This window comes from Pituophis catenifer, unplaced genomic scaffold (genome assembly GCF_029215685.1).
Source record: "Pituophis catenifer annectens isolate HBS135680 unplaced genomic scaffold, rPitCat1.0.hap2 SCAF_2, whole genome shotgun sequence".
NCBI classification, from domain to species: domain Eukaryota; kingdom Metazoa; phylum Chordata; class Lepidosauria; order Squamata; family Colubridae; genus Pituophis; species Pituophis catenifer.
Genome location: NW_027256882.1, coordinates 96,324,540 through 96,345,485, shown reverse-complemented (window position 1 = coordinate 96,345,485; position 20,946 = coordinate 96,324,540). Strand labels below are relative to the sequence as shown.

At 43.1% G+C, this 20,946-nt stretch overlaps 1 protein-coding gene across 2 annotated transcripts in view; it reads right to left on the bottom strand.

Moving 5' to 3' along the window:
* The window catches only part of CCDC69 (coiled-coil domain containing 69), a 47,552-nt gene extending 26,983 nt beyond the window's left edge, over positions 1-20,569 (bottom strand). The window contains exons 1-2 of one of the 2 annotated variants that reach the window (XM_070937204.1): positions 20,319-20,569; positions 3,534-3,600 (exon numbers count right to left, since the gene is read on the bottom strand). In XM_070937204.1, the coding sequence (XP_070793305.1) occupies positions 3,534-3,600; positions 20,319-20,366 (115 nt within the window). In that variant the 5' untranslated portion in view covers positions 20,367-20,569. Of the gene's footprint in view, positions 1-3,533; positions 3,603-20,318 lie in introns of those variants that run through there. The other variant, XM_070937205.1, reaches the window with a different exon arrangement.
* Between the last annotated feature and the right edge of the window lie 377 nt (positions 20,570-20,946).

Sequence of the window (20,946 nt, the reverse complement as noted above, 5' to 3'; positions counted from 1 at the left end):
CCTTCCTGAGCTACTCGACGTGATAGCCACGGTGGCAGTAGATACACCCAGGCTTTTAGTCATGGGTGATTTCAACTTGCCATCTGTTGGTGAAACGTCTGAGGTGGCTCGGGAGTTCATGGCTTCCATGACGGCCATGGACCTGACCCAGTTAGTTCATGGCCCTACTCACAGGGGAGGTCACACTCTGGATCTGATTTTTGTCTCTGGCCAGTGGTTGAGTGGTCTTGTTATAGGGGATATAGACATGGAACCCTTGTCATGGACTGACCACTCACTCCTTCGCCTAGATCTTCGAACCGCGACCCCTCGCCGCAGGGAGGCGGACCCAATTAGATGGATCCGCCCCAGGCGCCTGATGGATCCTGATAGGTTCCAGACGGAGCTTGGGCCATTTCCTGAGGATCTAGCACATGACTCGGCCGAGGACCTGGTAGCCGCCTGGGATCGGGCGGCTGGTGGGGCCTTGGACCGAGTTGTGCCTTTGCGGCCTCTGACCCGATGCCGATCCCGGGTGGCTCCTTGGTTTACTGAGGAGCTGAGGGAAATGAAGCGCCGGAAAAGACGCCTGGAGAGCGGTTGGAGGGCCAGTCTCGCTGAATCTGATCGAACACTGGTAAGGTCGCATATTAAGGCCTACCTAGTGGCGATAAAGACGGCAAAGTCTAACTACTTTTCCGCCTCTATTGCGTCATCAGGGAATCGTCCGGCCGCCCTGTTTAGGGTGACCCGCGCCCTGCTCCATCTGGGAGTGCGGGAGGATCCCTTAGAAGGCAGGGCGGAGGATTTCGGACAATACCTGTATGACAAAATCGCTCAGATCCGGGGGGATTTGGACTCTGACTGGGTAGATCAGGGCAGGGTGACGAGGTACAGTCTTGAGAATGTTATCTGGGAGGAGTTTGATGCTGTGACTCCCGATGATGTGGACAGGATTTTGGGGAGACTTAGTGCGGCCACATGTTTACTGGACCCGTGTCCCTCCTGGTTGGTACTGGCTTCCCGGGAGGTTACACGAGGCTGGCTCCAGGGCGTCATTAATGCTTCCTTGAGTGAGGGTCACTTCCCCGCTGCCCTGAAAGAGGCGGTGGTGAGGCCTCTCCTCAAGAAGCCGTCCCTGGATCCAGCAATATTGGCTAACTATCGTCCTGTCTCCAACCTTCGCTTCATTGCGAAGGTTGTTGAGAGTGTGGTCGCGCAACAGTTTCCACAATTCCTGGAGGAAACATCCTATCTGGATCCGTTCCAGTCGGGTTTCAGGTCTGGGCACAGCACGGAAACGGCATTGGTCGCGTTGGTTGATGATCTCTGGAGGGCTCGGGACAGGGGTTATTCCTCTGTTCTGGTCCTATTAGATCTCTCAGCGGCTTTTGATACCATCGACCATGGTATCATGCTGCACCGGCTAGAAGAGTTGGGGGTGGGAGGCACCGTGTTACGGTGGTTCTCCTCCTTTCTCTCCGACCGGTCGCAGTTTGTGTTGGCAGGGGGGCAGAGGTCGACCTCGAGGCCTCTCATTTGTGGAGTGCCGCAGGGATCGGTCCTCTCGCCCCTTCTGTTCAACATTTATGTGAAGCCACTGGGCGAGATCATCCGTGGCTTTGGGGTGAGATACCACCAGTACGCTGATGACACCCAGCTGTACATCTCCACCCCAGGCCACCCCAACGATGCCCTTGAAGTGATGTCCCAGTGCCTGGAGGCTGTGCGGATCTGGATGGGGAGGAACAGGCTCAGGCTCAACCCTTCCAAGACTGAGTGGCTGTGGCTCCCGGCATCCCGATATAGTCAGTTGACTCCATCACTGACTATTGGGGGCGAGTCTTTGGCCCCCACTGAAAGGGCTCGCAATCTGGGAGTCCTCCTGGATAGACAGCTGTCTTTGGAGGAACATCTGACGGCTGTTACCAGGGGGACCTTTTATCAGGTTCGCCTGATTCGCCAGTTGCGGCCCTTTCTTGATCGGGATTCCCTGTGCACAGTCACTCACGCCCTCGTCACCTCTCGCCTTGACTACTGTAACGCTCTCTACATGGGGCTCCCCATGAAGAGCACCCGGAGGCTCCAGCTGGTCCAGAATGCAGCAGCGCGGGTAGTGATGGGAGCAACATGGCGCTCCCATGTAACACCACTCCTGCGCGAGCTGCACTGGCTCCCGGTGGTCTTCCGGGTGCGCTTCAAGGTGTTGGTTATCACCTTTAAAGCGCTCCATGGCATAGGGCCTAGCTATCTCCGAGACCGCCTGCTGCTACCGATGACCTCCCATCGACCCGTGCGCTCCCACAGAGAGGGCCTCCTCAGGGTGCCATCAGCCAAACAATGTAGGCTGGTGGCCCCCAGGGGGAGGGCTTTCTCTGTGGGGGCTCCCACCCTCTGGAATCAGTTGCCCCCGGAGATAAGAAGAATCCAGGACCTCAATGCCTTCCGTCGTTCCCTGAAAACCTATCTTTTTCAGCAAGCCGGGTTGGCTTAAGAAGAAATTTTTAAAATTTTTAAATTCTTTTAATTAGTCTGCGATTTTTAATTTTTTGGGCCAAATTTTATATATACTTTTAAATGTTTTAATATTTGTATTCTATGTTTTTTATCTTGGCTGTACACCGCCCTGAGTCCTCAGGGAGAAGGGCGGTATATAAATTCGAAATTAAATTAAATTAAATTAAATTAATCAGTAACAATTTATAGGATCACAGTGGCATTTTTCTTCCAACCTCAGAGCTGCACAGTGGCTCGTCAACCTATTAGGCACACATTACATTTTAAAATTCTCGATTCAATTTCTGGAAGAGAAGTTGGGTGGACAATTTCTCCAAATTTCTCTAAGGAAGAGTCTTCCAATACTTACTAGAAGACAGAACTCCTATTAGCACTAAAACAGCATCATAAAAACCATGGTGGTGCAGTGGGTAGAAAGCAGTACTGCAGGCTACGTCACTGTTCACTGTCAGGAGTTCGATCCTGTTGGGTTCAAGACTTACATCCTTCCGAGGTGGATAAAATGATGACCCAGGTTGTTGGGGGCAATATGCTGACTCTATAAACCGCTTATAGAGGGCTGTAAAGCACTGTGAAGCGGTATAGAAGTCTAAGTGCTAATGCTATCACGATTGAAAAAGCCCATGGAAATTTCCCTTTTGATATTTTTGTTTAGGATTTAATTGAAGTGTGGGAAGCCATGGAGACAACAGATCATTGGAGAGAAGACTGGATGATATATGCATCTTTAGTTACATCGTAACTGAATAAATACAACAATATGACACTCGTATTCTCCATGACAATTTTACCAAAATCCTCTTCTCCTTTGAGAAAAATGTTTCTTTCATCAAACTGAATGAGTTAGGAGGGGGAGAAAGGTAAGTTCTCTGCTCAACAATTATACCCATCAACAGCAGGTTCTCATATTACTCTACCCAAATTTATCTCCAAAAATAATAACAACTTTCTACGTGTAGCCACTAGTTCTACAGAAACAAAGGTATCCTTCAGTGATTTTTCAAATGGAAAAGCATCAAAATAATAACTATCTGTACCTTCAGCCTTCAGTGCTATCAATTCACAGGAAGCTTGTCCGCTGTTATACTGAGTTTTTTTTTCTTTCTGTATAAAAGACACAAAGAGAAGAATAATTTACTGTATGGAGGAGGAGAGGAGGTTCACAAAGACAAAGACATGACAGAATCAGATCGTTTTGATGAAATTTTGATGCTTGGCAGCATGGGATATTCTCTGAATCCTTCTAACAGCAAATTATTCAATGGTGGCATAGTTCATAATTCCTCAGATTGACCATCAGTTCCTGTTTCATTTAAGAACTGTCCTTATTTACTATCTTGTGAAATCAATTATATCCTCTGTGCTTGGAATCATTGCTGCCAGAGGATATAATGCAGGGTTGGGCTTCAAAAATTTCAGCAACGGGTTCTCTGCCCAGTTGGTGGGTGGGCGTGGCCATGGTGGGCATGGCCTAGTCGGTCTCCTGCACCATGGCAGGGGTCCCATTTTTGCCTTCCCAGGCTCCGGAGGCTTTCCTTGAGTCTCTGGGAGGGAGAAAATTGTCTTCCCCGAGCTATGGAGGCCCTCCGGAGGCTTGTTTTCGGACTTCTAGAACTTCTAGGAGGCCCGTTTTTCTTCCTCCCCAAGCCTTCTGCACTTACCTCGTATCCAAAATGGGCCACGGGTAGACTCCTGGGAGGGGGTGGGCAGGGCCGGCCATAACTTTAGCTCAGGGGTGAAATGCTCCTGATTCGGACCGGATCACCTGATCTGGTAGCGATGGAGGCGGGTGGTTCGGAGAACCGGTAGCAAAAATCCCTGCCCCCCCCCATTGCCCAGCTGAGCCGCACATCAGAGGCTTTTTTTTTATTTTTAAAAGCATTTTTTCTACAACCTCTTTGGCCGAAAAAATGCTTTTAAAAATTTTAAAAAAAGCCTCTGATGATCGCGCAGCTCAGCTGGGATCATCCAAGGCTTTTAAAAGCATTTTTTCTACAACCTCTTCGGCCGAAGAGGTTATAGAAAAAATGTTTTTAAAAGGAAAAAGAGCCTCTGCCGATCAGGCAAGTCAGCTGGGATTGTCAGAGGCTTTAAAAGCATTTTTTTTACAACCTCTTCAGCCGAAGAGGTTGTAGAAAAAATGGTTTTAAAAGTAAAAAAAAAAAAAGTTGACCACGCCCACTCAGTCATATTACCCCACCACCACCAAGCCATGCCCACAGAACCGGTAGTAACAAATTTTACATTTCACTACTGCTTTAGCTACGGGTTCTCTCGAATCCAGGCGAACCTGTAGCAGCCCACCTGATATAATGTGTGTGTGTGATGCAGAAGGGAATGGTCCACCAGACTGTTGCTAAAGGTTAAGGTTTGTCCGCCACATGTAAAGACATTATTGATATTATTGATTATTGATACCTAGCCCATCATTTTGGAAAAATAATTGTTCCGTTTTGCTACTTTTGAGGCAAAGGTCATGAAATCTAGGCAGAATTTATTCTGTTTATTTATAAAACGTTCTATTGTTCATGGTAGAGAACATATTTCCTGGCAGGAAATTCTACTTTCCCCATAAAGAAACAGCATATCCTTGGAGTTCCCCTACAGATAGATCCCAAGCAAAGTTCACCTATAGATTTATCATAGGTGAAATAACTTGGGCTTAACTTGCTAAATCTTTCTTAAAGATGAAGGCATCAATCACCTGTTTCTTAATACCAAACATAAAGACTTCTAACTCACTGGTAAACAACATGTCAAAGATTCTACATTCGGTATCTGGCATCTTCTGTTAAGAATTGGAAAGACTCCCTGCCAATCAGTTTTGGCTATATACTTAACTGAAAATAGCTGAGATGTAGCATGGTCAGAATCAGGACTGTAAGAAATTGTCTACTGCTATGTACATCTTTGCCATGAGTTAAAGTAATGCTCCCTTTAATTGTGACAAACTGAAGCATCACACAGCATCTCACAGCTGTGACATGGCATTGGGTATCCTTAGCTTCCCTCATCAGTTATCTTTTCATCCATATGTTTTATGTTGTACTATCAAGGTAAATCTATATTGTTTCTCCAAGATGCAAATACATTGTTTAAAATGTATTTAAACAAAGACTATTCACACATGAAACAAAAAATAGTGCCTGCATCAGGTGGAAGCAGATTACAATAATAGATCTCATTCTGCCTTTAACTATCTGTGCTCACATTGTACATATAGCTGAGTTGCTTTTCTCCATATTGCCTATGCTTCATCGTGTCTCAGATGCTATGAAAAACCCATAACTTTATTAGCCAAAAGATGTCGGAGGCCAAAAGAACTACACACAGAAGGAGATTTATGATAATATACACTCTACATGGAGCTGCCTCTGAGGACCATTCAGAAGCTTCAACTAATGCAGAATGGAGTAAGTAGTGCTGGTTCCTCAGCACATGTATCTCCACTACTTTGTGAGCAGATTTATTTGCTGGCATCCAGTGCTTCAAGGTCCAATTGAAAGTGCTGGTTGTCACTTTGAAAGCTCTTCATAGCTTGGGACCAGATTACTTGAAGGACTATCTATTTTCCTGGATGTTTCTACTTGTCTGATCCAGTTTGGCAGAATGGGTAATTTCTGGGTCTCAGGGGGACCCCATCTCACTAACCCCCATCTCAATGGGACCCACCCCTCCGGGGGACCCCATCCCAAAATCTATTTATTAGATTTTGAATCCCATTTTTATAAGTAACTCAAGGTGGCAACCATATGTAATCTTCTTTCCTCCTCCTATTTTCCCACAACATCAATCCTGTGAGATGAGTTGGGCTGAGAGAGATTGACTGATCTTAAATCGTCTAGTCAGCTTTCATGGCCTAAGACCCAAGAGGCATGTTCCACCTTGCAGACCATTCTTCTTTCGGATATTGGGATGCCCTGATCTGGTTCTAGATCTGGGCCTGTGGCCCCAGAGTGGGTGAAGGATGCTGTGTCTTGACTGTGCTAGTGACTGTTGATTGTGATATTTTCCTCAGCTGCTATGTATTTGTAGTTGGAATTGTTAATTTATTTGAAGATTGCTTGCTGCTCAGAGTCATTTAATGAGATGGGTGGCCATACAAATTGAATATATGAATAAACAAACATTGCAATAAAGGGGAAGGAAGGAAGGAAGGAAGGAAGGAAGGAAGGAAGGAAGGAAGGAAGGAAGGAAGAAAGAAAGAAAGAAAGAAAGAAAGAAAGAAAGAAAGAAAGAAAGAAAGAAAGAAAGAAAGAGTTCAATGTCAATAAATCATGTAAGAATCAAACCCAGACCCTTTTAAGTGCAATCAAATAAATGTTTCCTACATTTCTGAGAAATTCCTGCGGAAAAAAATTGCAAGGAAAAAGCAAATAATTTCAGTTCCAGACCAGCCTGTACAATAAGCAGTGAAGTTATGAGCTCAGCACACCAAGCAAGATACAGGTAGTCCTCAACTTACGACTGGTCACTTAGCAACCGTTCCAACTTATAATGGACCTATGTGGGGGGTTACTTGCAATATGGATTCAAAATATCAACAGTTGGGCCCTCTCAGGATCATGTGACCAAACTCAGCAACCGTTTGAGCGTTCCATGGCCATGTGCCCATGTTGTACAATGGTTTTGCTGAAAACTGGCATTTATTTCCAGTTTTCAGCAAAACCACGCCTATAGCATACCATTGGTTTGTTCAACTACTGCAACATTTGCTTAACAAGTGCATTGGCTGCTTTATGACCATGAAATTCATTTAATGATGCTGCAAAAAGGGTCATAAACATTTGACAATTGTCACAACTTACAAGGAGGACTTGACAAAGATTATCTGTTTATTGACACAGGGTTTACCACAGTGTTTTTTTCAGCCTCAGCTACTCTGCTGGCTGGGGAAATCTGGGAGTTGAAGTCTACCCGTCTTAAAGTCACTGAGGTTGAGAAATACTGGTCTACCGATTTAATTGCAGAGTTGGAATAGACACAGAAACATTCTGAATAACAGATGTGATTAAATGAGCTAGAATGAATTTGGATCATTGTCTATCCTATTCTGGGGTCACATTGTGAAAAACCTAGAGAGTTTTTTTTTTTTAAAAAAAAAAAGATCCTTGCACATCTGAAAACACACAAACATGGATTGTAACACCCGCCCTCGTATTCCCTTTAGTGGAGTATGAAATATATTCAGCTTCCCTTCTCTCTTTATTTTGCATTCTGCTTTCTGTCCTTGCAGCTGGCTCCATCCTTTACCTTAGCTGAGCTGCGAAAATTGGGGCCCCAAACTCCCTTAAGGAGTGTCTGGGAAGGAGCAGCTGGAAAACATGAAGGAGGCTTAAGAAACTGACAAACAAGGCATGAGAGTTTGGCATCACACTCCACTGAACTGGGGTGCAACGCACACTTTCCAAGCATTGTGCCAGACGCCTCCCCTTAACCCAAACTTCACACCACATATGCCCATAATTCTCTTGGAGCAGCACACAGCTGGGCAACCGGGTGAAGCCAAGCTGGTAACTCAACAATAATTTGCTGCTTTTTATAGCCAGCTCTAGAGGTTAAAATCAGAGTGCAGAGTGAGTGCACTGTCTTTCAAAAGACAATAAATTATCACTGGTTATTAGGCAGAATCTCAGTCCTAATAATTCCTCCAAATATCTGGCACTCACCCATATCCAGCAGAGGCTGCAGTTCAAGCAGTGATATCATCTGTTCAGGAATGCTTTGTTACAGCATCCACTGTTTTTACCACCTCCTTAAGCTTTGCTACTGTCAGAGTTTCCATCTCAGCCTGGTTTTAAATAAGGATGTATATAAGGACTTCAGATCTTGATTATGGTATTAAGACTTGGCGCTGCATCCATTTTGCAACCAGCTCAAAGTAGCAATAGCAAAAAAGCACTTAGACTTATATACCGCTTCATAGTGCTTTTACAGCCCTCTCTAAGTGGTTTACAGAGTCAGCATCTTGTCCCCAACAATCTGGGTCCTCATTTTACCCACCTCGGAAGGCTGGAAGGCTGACTCAACTTTGAGTCTGGTGAGATTTGAACTACCCTGCAGTACTGCCCTCTAACCACTGCACCACCATGGCTCATTCAAAGTACCGCATTTGTTCCCCACGAAAGGAGAAACATTTGTACAAAACATTTTCAAGAAGTTGCCAATTAGGAAAGACTTAATTTGAAACATAATAGGATGGGAGGGGGGGCACAGACAAAGCTGGGCACTGTTTATTCTGTACATGACAAAATTGTGGTACGTTTAGAGTGATAATTCCTAAGGTCTCTTTCTCTACCAGGTTTTTTTCTTTGTGATCCACTGTACAGTCAGGAGGATACAAGGCAAATTGAAACACAGATTTATTTTACAGATACTCCTCGACTCAGGACAACCATTGAGCCCAAAATTTCCATTGCTAAGAGGCATTTTTGCCCCATTTTATGACTTTCTTACCACAGCTGTTAAGCGAATCACATCAGGTGTTACGTTTTAGTAACATGGTGGTTAAGTGAATCTGGCTTCCCTGTTGATGTTGCTTGTCAGAAGGTCACAAAAAATGATCACATGACCCCGGGACATGGCAACCATCATAAATACATGCCAGTTGCCAAGTGTCCGAATTTTGATCATTTGACCATGGGGATGCTGTAGTAGTTGTAAGTGTGAAAAACTATTATAAATTACTTTTTTTTAAGTGCCATTGTAACTTTGAGTGGTCGGAAAAACAAATGGTTGTAAATCAAGGACATTATATTTGCTACTGTTTTTCCCTGAAAATAAGACCCTGTCTTACATTTTTTTGAACCCTGAAATAAGTGCTTGGCCTTATTGCCATGCGCTCAAAAGCCCGATTGGGCTTATTATCAGGGGATGTCTTATTTTGGGGGAAACAGGGTATATTGTGTCTGTTGATATCAAAAAGTAGCATCTAACTTCCAGGAGGTAATGAAATGACAATATTCCAGTACAGGTGGTCCTCAACTTACAACAGTTCATTTAGTGAACATTCAAAGTTACAACGGCACTGAAAAATGTGACTTATGACCCGTTTTTCAGTTACAACCTTTGCAGCATCACCATGATCATGTGATCCAAATTTAGATGCTTGGCGACTGGCTCATATTTATGACAGTTGCTGTGTCCTAAGGTCAGGTGATCACCTTTAGCAACCGTCTGACAAGCCAAGTCAGTGGGGAAGCCAGATTCACCTAACACTTGTTACTTACTTAACAACTGCAGTGATTCACTTAACAACTGTGGCAAGAAAGGTCGTAAAATGAAGCAAAACTCACTTAACAAACCTCTCACGACAGCAGAAAATTTGGGCTCAATTGTGGTCATAAGTCGAGGACTACCTGTATACAGGATAGATGTCAAATAACTTTACTAGGCCAATTGTGTATCTTTTATGCTTCATATAACACAGTCTTCTATTTAATCTGCTGCAATCATGGTACTACCTTTTAGACTTATGGCTGGCTAAAGCACAATTGAATTCAACCAAAGGGCCAGGACAAATTTTCATGCTTTATGTGCTTTTCTGCCAACTTAAAGATGGGTGGAAATGCATGAAAGGAAATGACCTAAGTGTCGCAACAATCTTTAGCAGACTAGAAAAAGATGGAGCTGTAGGTCCCATCAAAACATCTGAATTTGCCCATGAAACTACACTCGGCAGAAAACCACAATGTAACCATCTCTTAGATCTCTCTCTATATTGTGTATTGAATATTTCTGAACACGAAATTTCACTCATCCTTCCTCCAGATGTATCTGAAACCATAACTCACATCATTTCCAGTCGTCCCCCCCCAATGGCTGACTGAGACTTTCAGGAATCGTGTCTGGAGAGAGCTAAAGTTGAGAAAACCAAATTATTTCATTTACCAGTTATATTTATATATAGCCGTATACATGCGTTTTTTAAGCAGTACTTGAATTAGATCTAAAATTCCTAATCTGTAGAATAGTCCTTGGCGATTAAAGCCATAAAACAGGTATTTGGTTACTTGGTCTTTTATACATTCATATCAGCTAATACTCAGCCACAATAGAGTAGGCTTCATTCCATTATGTTCTGTGTGCTATAAACCTCTGAAGAACTGTGTATGTTCCTATGTGAGAAAACACAAACAAGAAGGGGATATGATAGCACTCTTCATATCCTGAAATAATGTCACGCAGAGGAAAGACAGGATCCGGTTTCTTTCATTCCAGACTGCAGGAGAGGGTGTAACACTGACAATCAGAGGCAGAAAATGATTGGGAGGAATGTTACTTCTCTATTTAGCCACTGTAAGAGAGAGAGAGAGAGAGAAAAGAGAGAGAGAAGGCAGTTGTTCCCGTTGGTCTTTAAGCATGGAGACCACTTAAATGATAAGATATCATCCCTGGAAAATTCCAGTGTAGCAATCTCTTGGCATAGCATAGCTTTTACTGATTTTATGCATTAGAAATGTGCCAGACTGCAATACCCATCATTCTAAACAAGCATAGTGGCTGTCATAGTTGGGGAGAGTTATAATGTATTATATTATGAAGCCAGTTTGGTCGTGTGGTTAAGGCAGCAGGTTAGAAATCAGAAGATGGTGGGTTCTAATCCTGCTTTAGCATGAAAGTCAGCTGGGTGACCTTGGACCAATCATTCTCTCTCATTTCATCCCACTTTCCCGGGTTGTTGTTGTGAGGAAAACAGGAGAAGGAGGAAGGAGTATTAGTTATGTTCACCACCTTTAAAAGTAAAGGTTCCCCTCACACATATGTGTTAATCATTCCTGACTCTAAGGGGCGGTGCTCATCTCCGTTTCTAAGCCAAAGAGCCAGTGCTGTCCGAAGACGTCTCTATATTCATGTGGCCGGCATGACTAAATGCCAAAGTCACACGGAACGCTGTTACCTTCCCACCAAAGGTGGTCCCTATTTTTCTACTTGCATTTTTTACATGCTTTCGAACTGCTAGATTGGGAGAAGCTGGGACAAGTAACGGGAGGTCACCCGATTACGCGGCACTAGGGATTCGAACTGCTGAACTGCCAACCTTTCGATTGACAAGCTCAGTGTCTTAGCCACTGAGCCACCGTGTCCCCACACTTTAGTTATTTGTAAACATAATAAAGGTGGGAGACAAAGAAACAAACAGATATTAAAAGTCATCACACTGAGGACAAAATGGACTGTTCCATGGGACATGTTCCATAGAGAACAATCAATCATTCAATAGTCTTCCATTGTAATAAAAATGCATTGACTAAGATTGTTCTAGCAAGCTTGATTTACAGAAGAATTAGAATATGTATATTCTAAAAATTTATGTATTTATATTGTTTCTGTGGGTGGTTTTTGTTAAGTATATTGATCTGTATACCATATATTCCAGGCTGTAGAACTACAAAACCGATGATTTCCAATCAGCATGATTAGAGACATATTTGAAGTGTAATCAGATACTTCTTGTAATCCAGGCAGAGGGAATGGCTAGTATAGGAAGCCATTATCTCATTTTATTTGGTTATTTCAAAATCTATTTAAATATATATTTAAAATCACAATAATATGTGTTCAAGTAAGAGATGCAGATACTTAACAACCTAATAAGATATCAGATCAATGCCAAATTTCATGCTGTTAGCTTTGCTGGTCAATACAATTCAAATGTATAAATGTATATTACTATGATAGCTCAATATTTAATATACTAAATAAAAACTAAATTTGATTTCTTCTTGTATTGTTAAAATAGCAACACAGCTGTGTGGGTTAAATGCATGTCTGTCTATATTATTTACAAAATGAGGTGGGAGACAACTTTGCAACTATGTTAAGAGGCACTAAGTCTCTTTTTCATCTTTAGGTTACTTACTTATTTATTTATTGTTGGACTTATTTGGTCACCCATTCATACAATGACTCTAGGCATCTCTCAATAATTCATGAAACATAAATAAAAGCATGCCCTTCCCCCCAGGCACAAAACCAAACATCCTAGCTAGCCCAATGCTTGCAGGATGAACCAGGTCTTCACAGCCCTCTGGAAGATTAAAAGGGTAGAGATTTCTCTGATCTCCAATGGGATAGTGCTCCAAAGGATTGAGGTGATCTCTTCTCCTTTGTGAATTAAGCTCCTTTGTGAACTAAGGAGAGACCCAGGCTATGCTGGAGAGGAAAGGCAGCATAGGTGATCCAAAACCCCACTTACCCTCTCATGCTATGCAGTGACTAAGATTTCAGCCACACTATGCAGCAAACCTTCAGGAGGAACCCCAAATTCCCTCTGGAACTCCTCTGAGTCCATCAGTCACTTGAATGGACCAGTCTAATAGGTGGCGCTTCCTGTGGCACTTTAAGAGTACTCTAAGAACTCTAGGGACACTCTAAGACAAATCAGAAAGTGATGTAACTATGACAAAGAAGCAATGGGAATCTTCTCCAACTTTAAATCATGTTGCCAATGTCCCAACAGACCCAGCATGTGACTACAGCTATGCATCGGGCTCTCAATTTTTGGGATCAGACCTGGTGGCTCATGAACTCCTGAGATGCCTATTGCTTCACGTCCAGAGAAGTCTGATTAAAGTCCACCAAGCCTTGCTGCCAACTCAGCTACCGAGTCCTGGAGCTCAGCCAGATAAGTTGCTTTGCAGCAGGGAGATTGATACAGAAGCAACAATCCCCAGAAGCCAACTTAAAGAGTCTGATACCAATCACCAATTTAAAGGGTCTGATACCATCACTGTGGGCAGTGCCTCTGAAAGGAGCGTGGTTGTTCGAGTGGTTGGGATCCTGGATTGGAGATTAGCAAACTTGTGTTTGAGACCCGAGAGCTGTTACGGGACAGGGTGAGCTCCTGTCCTTTGCATCAGCTCCTGCCGGGGATATGAAAGGAGCCCCCAACTAGGCAATGGTGATGTCACCAACTAATCCAGGCCTGTCAAACTGGCAGCCCGCAGACTGGTTATGGCCTGCCCAGGTCATACCCACCCTGGCTCCACAAAGGCAAAAAACATCCCGATATGTCACCATATGGCCTGATACATCACAATACGGCCCATGATGAGATCAGGTTTGACACCCCTGGGCTAATTCTTTCAACCCGGAAGCACCTTGGTGATTCTGACACGAGTGCAGCAGTGTCTTTGAATGATGGGTCCATCCCAGATGACAGGCCCATCCAGCCTCTCTGCCCCTGGTTCTTGGCTGATGCCCCACCCAACAATCAATTGGTTTGAGATGCACAACCTAGAAATTGAATGAATGGGTAAACAAACAAACAAATAAGTAGGAATCCAGATAAGCACATCTCTGAGAAGAGAACCTCTCCCTCTGTAGTTGATAGGGGACTATAGATTAACATTTTCTATTTTGGTGTCCCCCAACTGTGTTAGACTATAACTTAAACAACACTTGTCCAGCAACTCATTTATGCTTGGTATAGATTATAGGGCTTGTAGTCCAAGACATCTGGAAGCAACCTAAAGACTGAGGCTATTCTAAGTCTAAAGACCCAGTAAATCATCTCAGCTGCAGTAAAGAAACTTTGTTAACTGGAGTCAAAGAATGCAGGAAAAATTCCTTCAGAAGTTTTTTGTTCCCACACATTTTGTCCAGTGTCTTTTCATTTCTGTGCCTTTTCATTTCTGCCTGTTGCTCAGACTTCGGCTGCTTATGTTTCATAAAACTCTAGTTTGTTACAGGATTGTTTCCCAGTAGTGCAGGATATCTAATCTGGTTCTGGAATGAGGCCAGCCATCCCTCAGCCTTTCTCCCCACCAGGGATCATACTATAAACACACGTTGCCTCCCCCTGTGCCAGGCAGCTGAATTCCAACCCCTGATATAATGTAACACTACAATCCTCTGGGCAGCTCAGCCAGCATTCCTTTCACTACAGATCCCCATGAGCTTCTGGCTGTGGCACCAACACAATCATTTCCTTATCTTCTTGTTCTCTAAGAAACAAAAATAGATGACAGAGCCCACACCCTTGAAATGGCAAAGAAGCTGCTACATGGAATATTATGACAACCCTACCCAAACAGCTGGTTCCTAGCTAGTTAGCTCATGCAACCAAACCTTCTCTGTCTCGGTAGTTTGGTCTGGTCCTAACGTTAACCTATAAATCACAGTTTACAAACTACAATAGTTGGAATCGCACAACAAACAGTCAAAGCAAACCAAAGAAACAACATTCTGTATTGGATACTAACCAGCTGGCCATAATCTCAAAAGTTTCTAGCTCATGTTTATGGGTTTGGTTAATTTTGATTTGCTGTGTAAACTACAGTTGTGTAGATTGACACTATACATTTTTGCTCAGCCTGAACACCCTCTCAGTTCCCAGATCACCTGCCATCGCTAAACACTTTGGAAGCAGAACACACCGTTGAAAGGTGACAATTTGACACAGTTGATTTAACTCAGAGGTCATGGTTTACTAACCAGGAACTTAGTGGATTCATGCAATGCACTAAGCCCAAATAAACAAATTATGGCTCAAGATATTGTATAAAACAATGCAATCTTGAGTTACAGCTTATTTAGTTGTGCCATTATATGAGGTGGAAAACTCTGCCCTGCCTGCCTGCCTGCCACTTAAACTAATCTTCTTTTCTGGACAATTATGGAGAGGGGCAAAGTATATTGTGATATCATCATGCAAAGAACATGATTTAACGGACTTCTATCAGACGTCAGGTTGTCATTACATCATTGTACTATTTGTGCAGTGATATAATGGGTACATGATATCCTTTTGACATTGTGAGTTGTTATGGATACAATTAGTTGTAAGGGGACTAGTGGTTAATTCCAGATATGTTGCCTGAATCTCTTTTAAAAGAAGATACAATTTAAAAAAAAAATTAATTTAATTTAATTAATTCAATTTATATGCCGCCCCTCTCCGAAGACTCAGAGCGGCTCACAATACATTTTAAAAAATCATTATAAAAAACATTTAAAAATTAAAAACATTAAAAACTCATTCACGCCATTCATGGCCGGATCTCGCCAGATCACAAGAGCGAGATCAGTTAGAGATACTAACTGATACTAGTATTAGTTAGAGATACTATCTCTAACTGATAGTAAAGATCAGCTATACAAGGACAAAATAGACAATGCATGATAGAAAATAAGATAGTTATCACTAAATAAGATGTACTTAGCATGGAAAAGATATATTTGTGTGAATCTCTTCATATAAACTTTTGAATAATTGATTTCCTCTCTGTTCTTCATCCAAAATACATTAAAATTAAACAGTTGAATAATAAAAGTTATAGACTCCTGCACCATTAATCTTAAATGGTATGCAAAGGTAGCTGTTGGGATTGCATTCATCCTTCCCAATGTGGTGCCAGGTTGGAAACGTTGTTCTAGAACAGTGTTGGCGAACCTTTTCGGCACCGAGTGCCAAAATGAGAGTGTGCATACACAGGGGAGCACCAGAAACCAGAAAATCAGGTGCGCGCCAGGAAGCTGAGCTTCCGGTTTCCGGCATACACATGCACGCCGGCCACCTGGTCTTCCGGTTTCTGGCGTGCATGTGCGCGCCGGAACACAAAAGAGCAATGGGAGACAGCTGGCATGCCAGGAGAAATGGCTCTGTGTGCCACTTCCGGCACACATGCCATAGGTTCACCATCACAGGGATAGGGTATATATCAATTAATTTTTAGATGTCAGCCAAATAGGCTGCAGGATACCCTCGGCTTTGCAATGGTATTAATGATTCAATGACAAAATCAGGGGCAGGCCCCAAAACAATTATTTACCACTGTTTTTCCCTTTCGCCAGCCCCAAAAATAAAATACGTTTTGTTTCCAATCTTAATAATTTGGGGGCAAAGGATACACTTGATAAGGTATGACATATTTTGTAAGGGATTTGTGAGAAATCCTCACTCTATTTGTCATACGTAGAAGTAAGTTCAGTCCATCAATACCAATAACCTGAGCTCATGGTAGTTTCCAGTTCCTGTTCTTTCAAAGGAACTCTCATATTCTGGATCTCTGCCTTTTATGTGATGGTTTTAAAACGTAGAGAAATCTGGATGTAAGTTTCTCTCAGAGCTCTTCTGGGCTGGTACTGAACTGTTTCCACTGCATGTAGCAGATTAATGTATTATGCAACCGAGTTAAGCGTATTTATTGAGAAGATTTTTTTTACAGGTGCACATTGCCAAAGAAAAGATGGGAAAAAAGCATCCAGAGACGTTTCTTAGTAACTCAAAGCATGGATTCCAAACACAGGGAACAACAGGCCTTTCTTTTTAGATTTCTTTTTTCTCTGAGAAATGGGAAAAGTAGGTAAACATAGGTGTTTCTGAGCAGAGTATGATTATGTTGAATATTTACTGCTGCAATGACTTTTTGCAAAAGTTTGCACCATCGTTTTCACAAGGCCCAAGCTCAATCAGGTGAAATACAGCTTCAAGTAGGGATTATGTGTTCATCACTGTATGAATCAACTGATAATCGATCCATCGTGTTTCTGCTCATGGGCAAAGTATTAGTTTCATCTGTCAGTAATTATGGTGGGTTTGTGTGTGTGGTTTGATGATCAGGAATGTGACACTTCTTTTTAAAACTAAAGAGTTGCATCTTGCAAAACTCTTTCATCTTCACGGTGCAAGTAAGGTACAGAACAGAAAGACTCGCCAGATTTTTGTTTGTTTCTTTGTTTCATTATGCCGTTGAGTCAGTGTTTACTTCCAGCAACTGTCTGGAATAGTTCCTAAAGGTTTCTTGGCAAGATTTCAGATGCGATTTGGCACTGTTATTTTCCTAGAGCTGAGAGAGAGTGACTGGCCCATGGTTACCCACTTGGCTTTATGCCTAAGGTAAGACTAGAACTCATGAGCCTTGGATTTCTAGCCTGGTGACTTAACCCAAGGGTGTCAAACTTGCCACGTCACGTTGCCGTCACGTGATGTTTTGCAACCTTTTCCCCGTGACACATCCTACCAGCGGGCCGCCAATTTGACACCCCTGATTTAACCTCTCTCCCTCCCTCCCTCTCTCTTTCTCCTCTCCTCATTTCTGAACACAATTATACTTTTAAGGGTAGTGAGTGGGTCAGAAGCATTGGCCCATTCGAAAGAAGTACAGGTAGTCTTCAACTTATGATCACAACTGAGCCTAAAATTTCTGTTGCTAAGTGAAACATTTGTTAAGTAAGTTTTGCCCCATTCTACAACTTTTCTTGCCATAGTTGTTACACGAATCACTGCAGTTGTTAAGTTAGTAATATAGTTGTTCAGAGAATCTGGCTTCCCCATTGACTTTGCTTGTTGGAAGGTCACAAAAGGGAATCACATGATCTCGGGGCATTGCAACAGTCATAAATATGAGTCAGTTGCCAAGCATCTGAATTTTGATCACATGACCATGGGGATGTTACAATGGTTGTAAGTGTGAAAAACGGTCATAAGTCACCTTTTTTAGTGCTATTGTAACTTCAAACAGACACTAAATGAACTGTTGTAAGTTGAGGGCTACCTGTAGTGAAGAATCAGCCTAGTGGTAAAGGATTTGCTCGAAAGGAAAGATGGATGTTTGGTTACTATTTTTTTGGCTTGATGGATGGGTTTCATGATTATATGCATTTTTTATTTCATGAGTCTTATGCTGTTTAGAATCAGAAGATTAGATGGTGTATCAATTTTTGCTCACATTTAATTATGTCTGATTTTTAGAGACTGCCTGGACAAGTCCTGCAAAGTTTTCAGAAGTGGTTTGCCATTGCCTCCTTCCTAGGGCTGAGAGAGAGTGAACTAGTAAAGTCACCAAGCTGGCTTTATGGCTTGGGCGGAACTAGAACTCACTGTCTCCCAGTTTCTAGCCTGAAGCTTTAACCACTACACAAATCATTCACACTTGAATTTAGCATGTATGTATCATTCAATGTTCAAAATGCATCATTCTCAGTATAGTTCATTTTAACTAGCCCTGTAATATGTCCCATAAATGCTGTATTTTGCTAAAGAGTTCGATTAATAAAAGAAAAAGCTGCACAAACTTTTTTTATCTAACTTTACTCAAAACCTTTTATATAGATTTTATACAACATAGCCCTGTTGCCTAGTAAAATTTTAATTCAAAATAACTACTTCTATAAAAAGTTAGTACCTTGCCACTCCATCAAGCTGCTCTTGCTCACATCTTGGAACTAAACAAATACATCCTGACCCCAAAATAAGCATGATGGAATTACAGGCATTGCTATTTGCCTGAAAATGTGGTTGGAAGCATCGTTTTCAATACAAGATAATAACCTGGTAGAAACTTTCTTGTTTAAAACAAAGGAGAAGGCTGGTGGAATTTGCACTGCCTTTTATGCAATTTGAGATAGACTTTATTTTTATTTTTCCAACTGAAAATTACATACTGATGTTGCTTCTTTTCCTAGACATCCAGCAAATGTAAATTAGACACTAAATCCTTTGCCTCTGGATACTGAATTCAAAATAAGTGCCTGCCTTATGTTAACAGTCTATTTGGGAAACCTCGGATAAATTTCTCAGTATGGCATAAACATCCACACTATGTTAAAATCATGGTTTACTCATCACAATGGCAAAGATGAAACCAAGGAAACATACATTTTAGCCAGGGGTGAAATCCAGCAGGTTCTGACAGGTTCTGGAGAACCGGTAGCGGAAATTTTGAGTAGTTCAGAGAACTGGCAAATACCACCTCTGGCTGGCCCCAGAGTGGAGTGGGAATGGAGATTTTGCAGTATCCTTTCCCTGGAGTGCAGTGGGCATGGAGATTTTGCAGTATCCTTCCCCTGCCATGCCCACCAAGCCATATCACGCCCACAGAAGTGATAGTAAAAAAATTGGATTTCACCACTGATTTTTTAGCCCATTGGGAAGTTTGCTGGTTCTAGCTTAGTATGAAGTCAGCTATTGTGATTTGTAAATCCTGGTTTATAGAACAGCCTCTTGGTGTGAATGCAGCCTATAAATATTAGCGAAGGTGCTTCTAAACCGATTTATTTATTTTTTTACCACCCTTTACTGAATTAAAGGCGATTTAATGGAAGGTTAATCTGGGAGGGGATATGCGATCACGAGTAACGGATCCCCTACGCGCGATCAGGCACAAATTTCCTTGATGGGGGGGGGGAAAGTAACGGGGACTTCACCCTAGACTCCCATCGCGAGCCCTACAAGCGAGAAGCAAACATCCCTTGGACTGTAATGTATCTCCGACTCCGACCAACCGCCCTCTTCTAAAAGTTGACTTGGCCGTCGTCGGCTGTCGCTGCCTCCCCCCCCTCCTCTTCCCCCCCCTCGTATTGTAGCTAGAAAGGAGGGCTCCCTTTGTTTGCTAGGGGCGAAAGGTCCGTTCGACTCCTTCAATCGTTCGGATAATCTGCCTGGGTTTTTTTTTAAAGGGAGGGGGGCGTGTGGCGGCAAAGAAGAAGAAGAAAAAGCTTGAATAGCCGCTGAATTTCTTTCACGCGCACCCACTTGTCGCTGCTGCGGTCGCAAACTTATGGGCTTTGTTGCTACACAGCTCTTTCCTTTTCCCCTTTCCCGGACGCCTCCCGCCTCCGATTCGCGAACTTGATTGAAGTGTGTGTATACTTGTGTGTGTGTGTATACTTGAGGGAGTTTGCAAGAAATCCGGGGGGGGGGGTTGAGGGGAGACTCCACACACCCCAATTCATCTCTGGGATCTATACCAGGGCTGTCAAGAGAAACCAGGGTGCCAACCCACCCCGAAATGCCACCCCCCCGTTAGCCCCGAGAAACTTTTCCCGCCCCTGCCCCCTCCCCGCTTTTTTTTTAAAATTTATTTATTTTTTTGTACCTTCCTTCTGGCTCCGCAGCAGCTCGGTTTACTCTCCTTGCAGCCCATTCCTCTTCGCTTGTGTGGCTGGGGTGGGAGGGAGCCCTGCGGGGCTCAAAGGGTTTAAGACCAAGGGCACCGGCGGCAGCGGCAATCCCCGCCGTCCCAGCCGCCGCCGCCGCCGGCCAGCGAGGTCTCCATCTCGCTCGCTGCCTCCTCTAAGACCCTGAAACGGAACCTGAAAACAGCCCGTTTCAACTTCGGGCTTAGGCAGTCGAGCGCCGTAAGTATCAGAAGAAAAGCCCCTTTCGAAAAAGGCTGCCGTGCTTTCGTTTTCGCACAAAACAGATACCCGGTCAGGTCCGCCTGCCCGCATGGTAACCTTTCCTGACCTGAGATTAGCAACTAGCCCACCTCCACAACTTTGGGGTTGATTTCCCCCCAAAAACCGTAGTTAGCGCTTGGATGGGAGATCATTTGGAAATCCCTGAGGTGTACGTTAAACTGGACAGTTGAAAAAAGAACCTAGAAAAACCAAAATCAGCAAACGGCTTCCTATTGTTGCCAAAAAAAAACCCCCAAAACCATGGATTTGTCACTGCAGTTCGTTATAATTAAGTTCAACGTGAAAAAGGCTTTATTTTTTTGT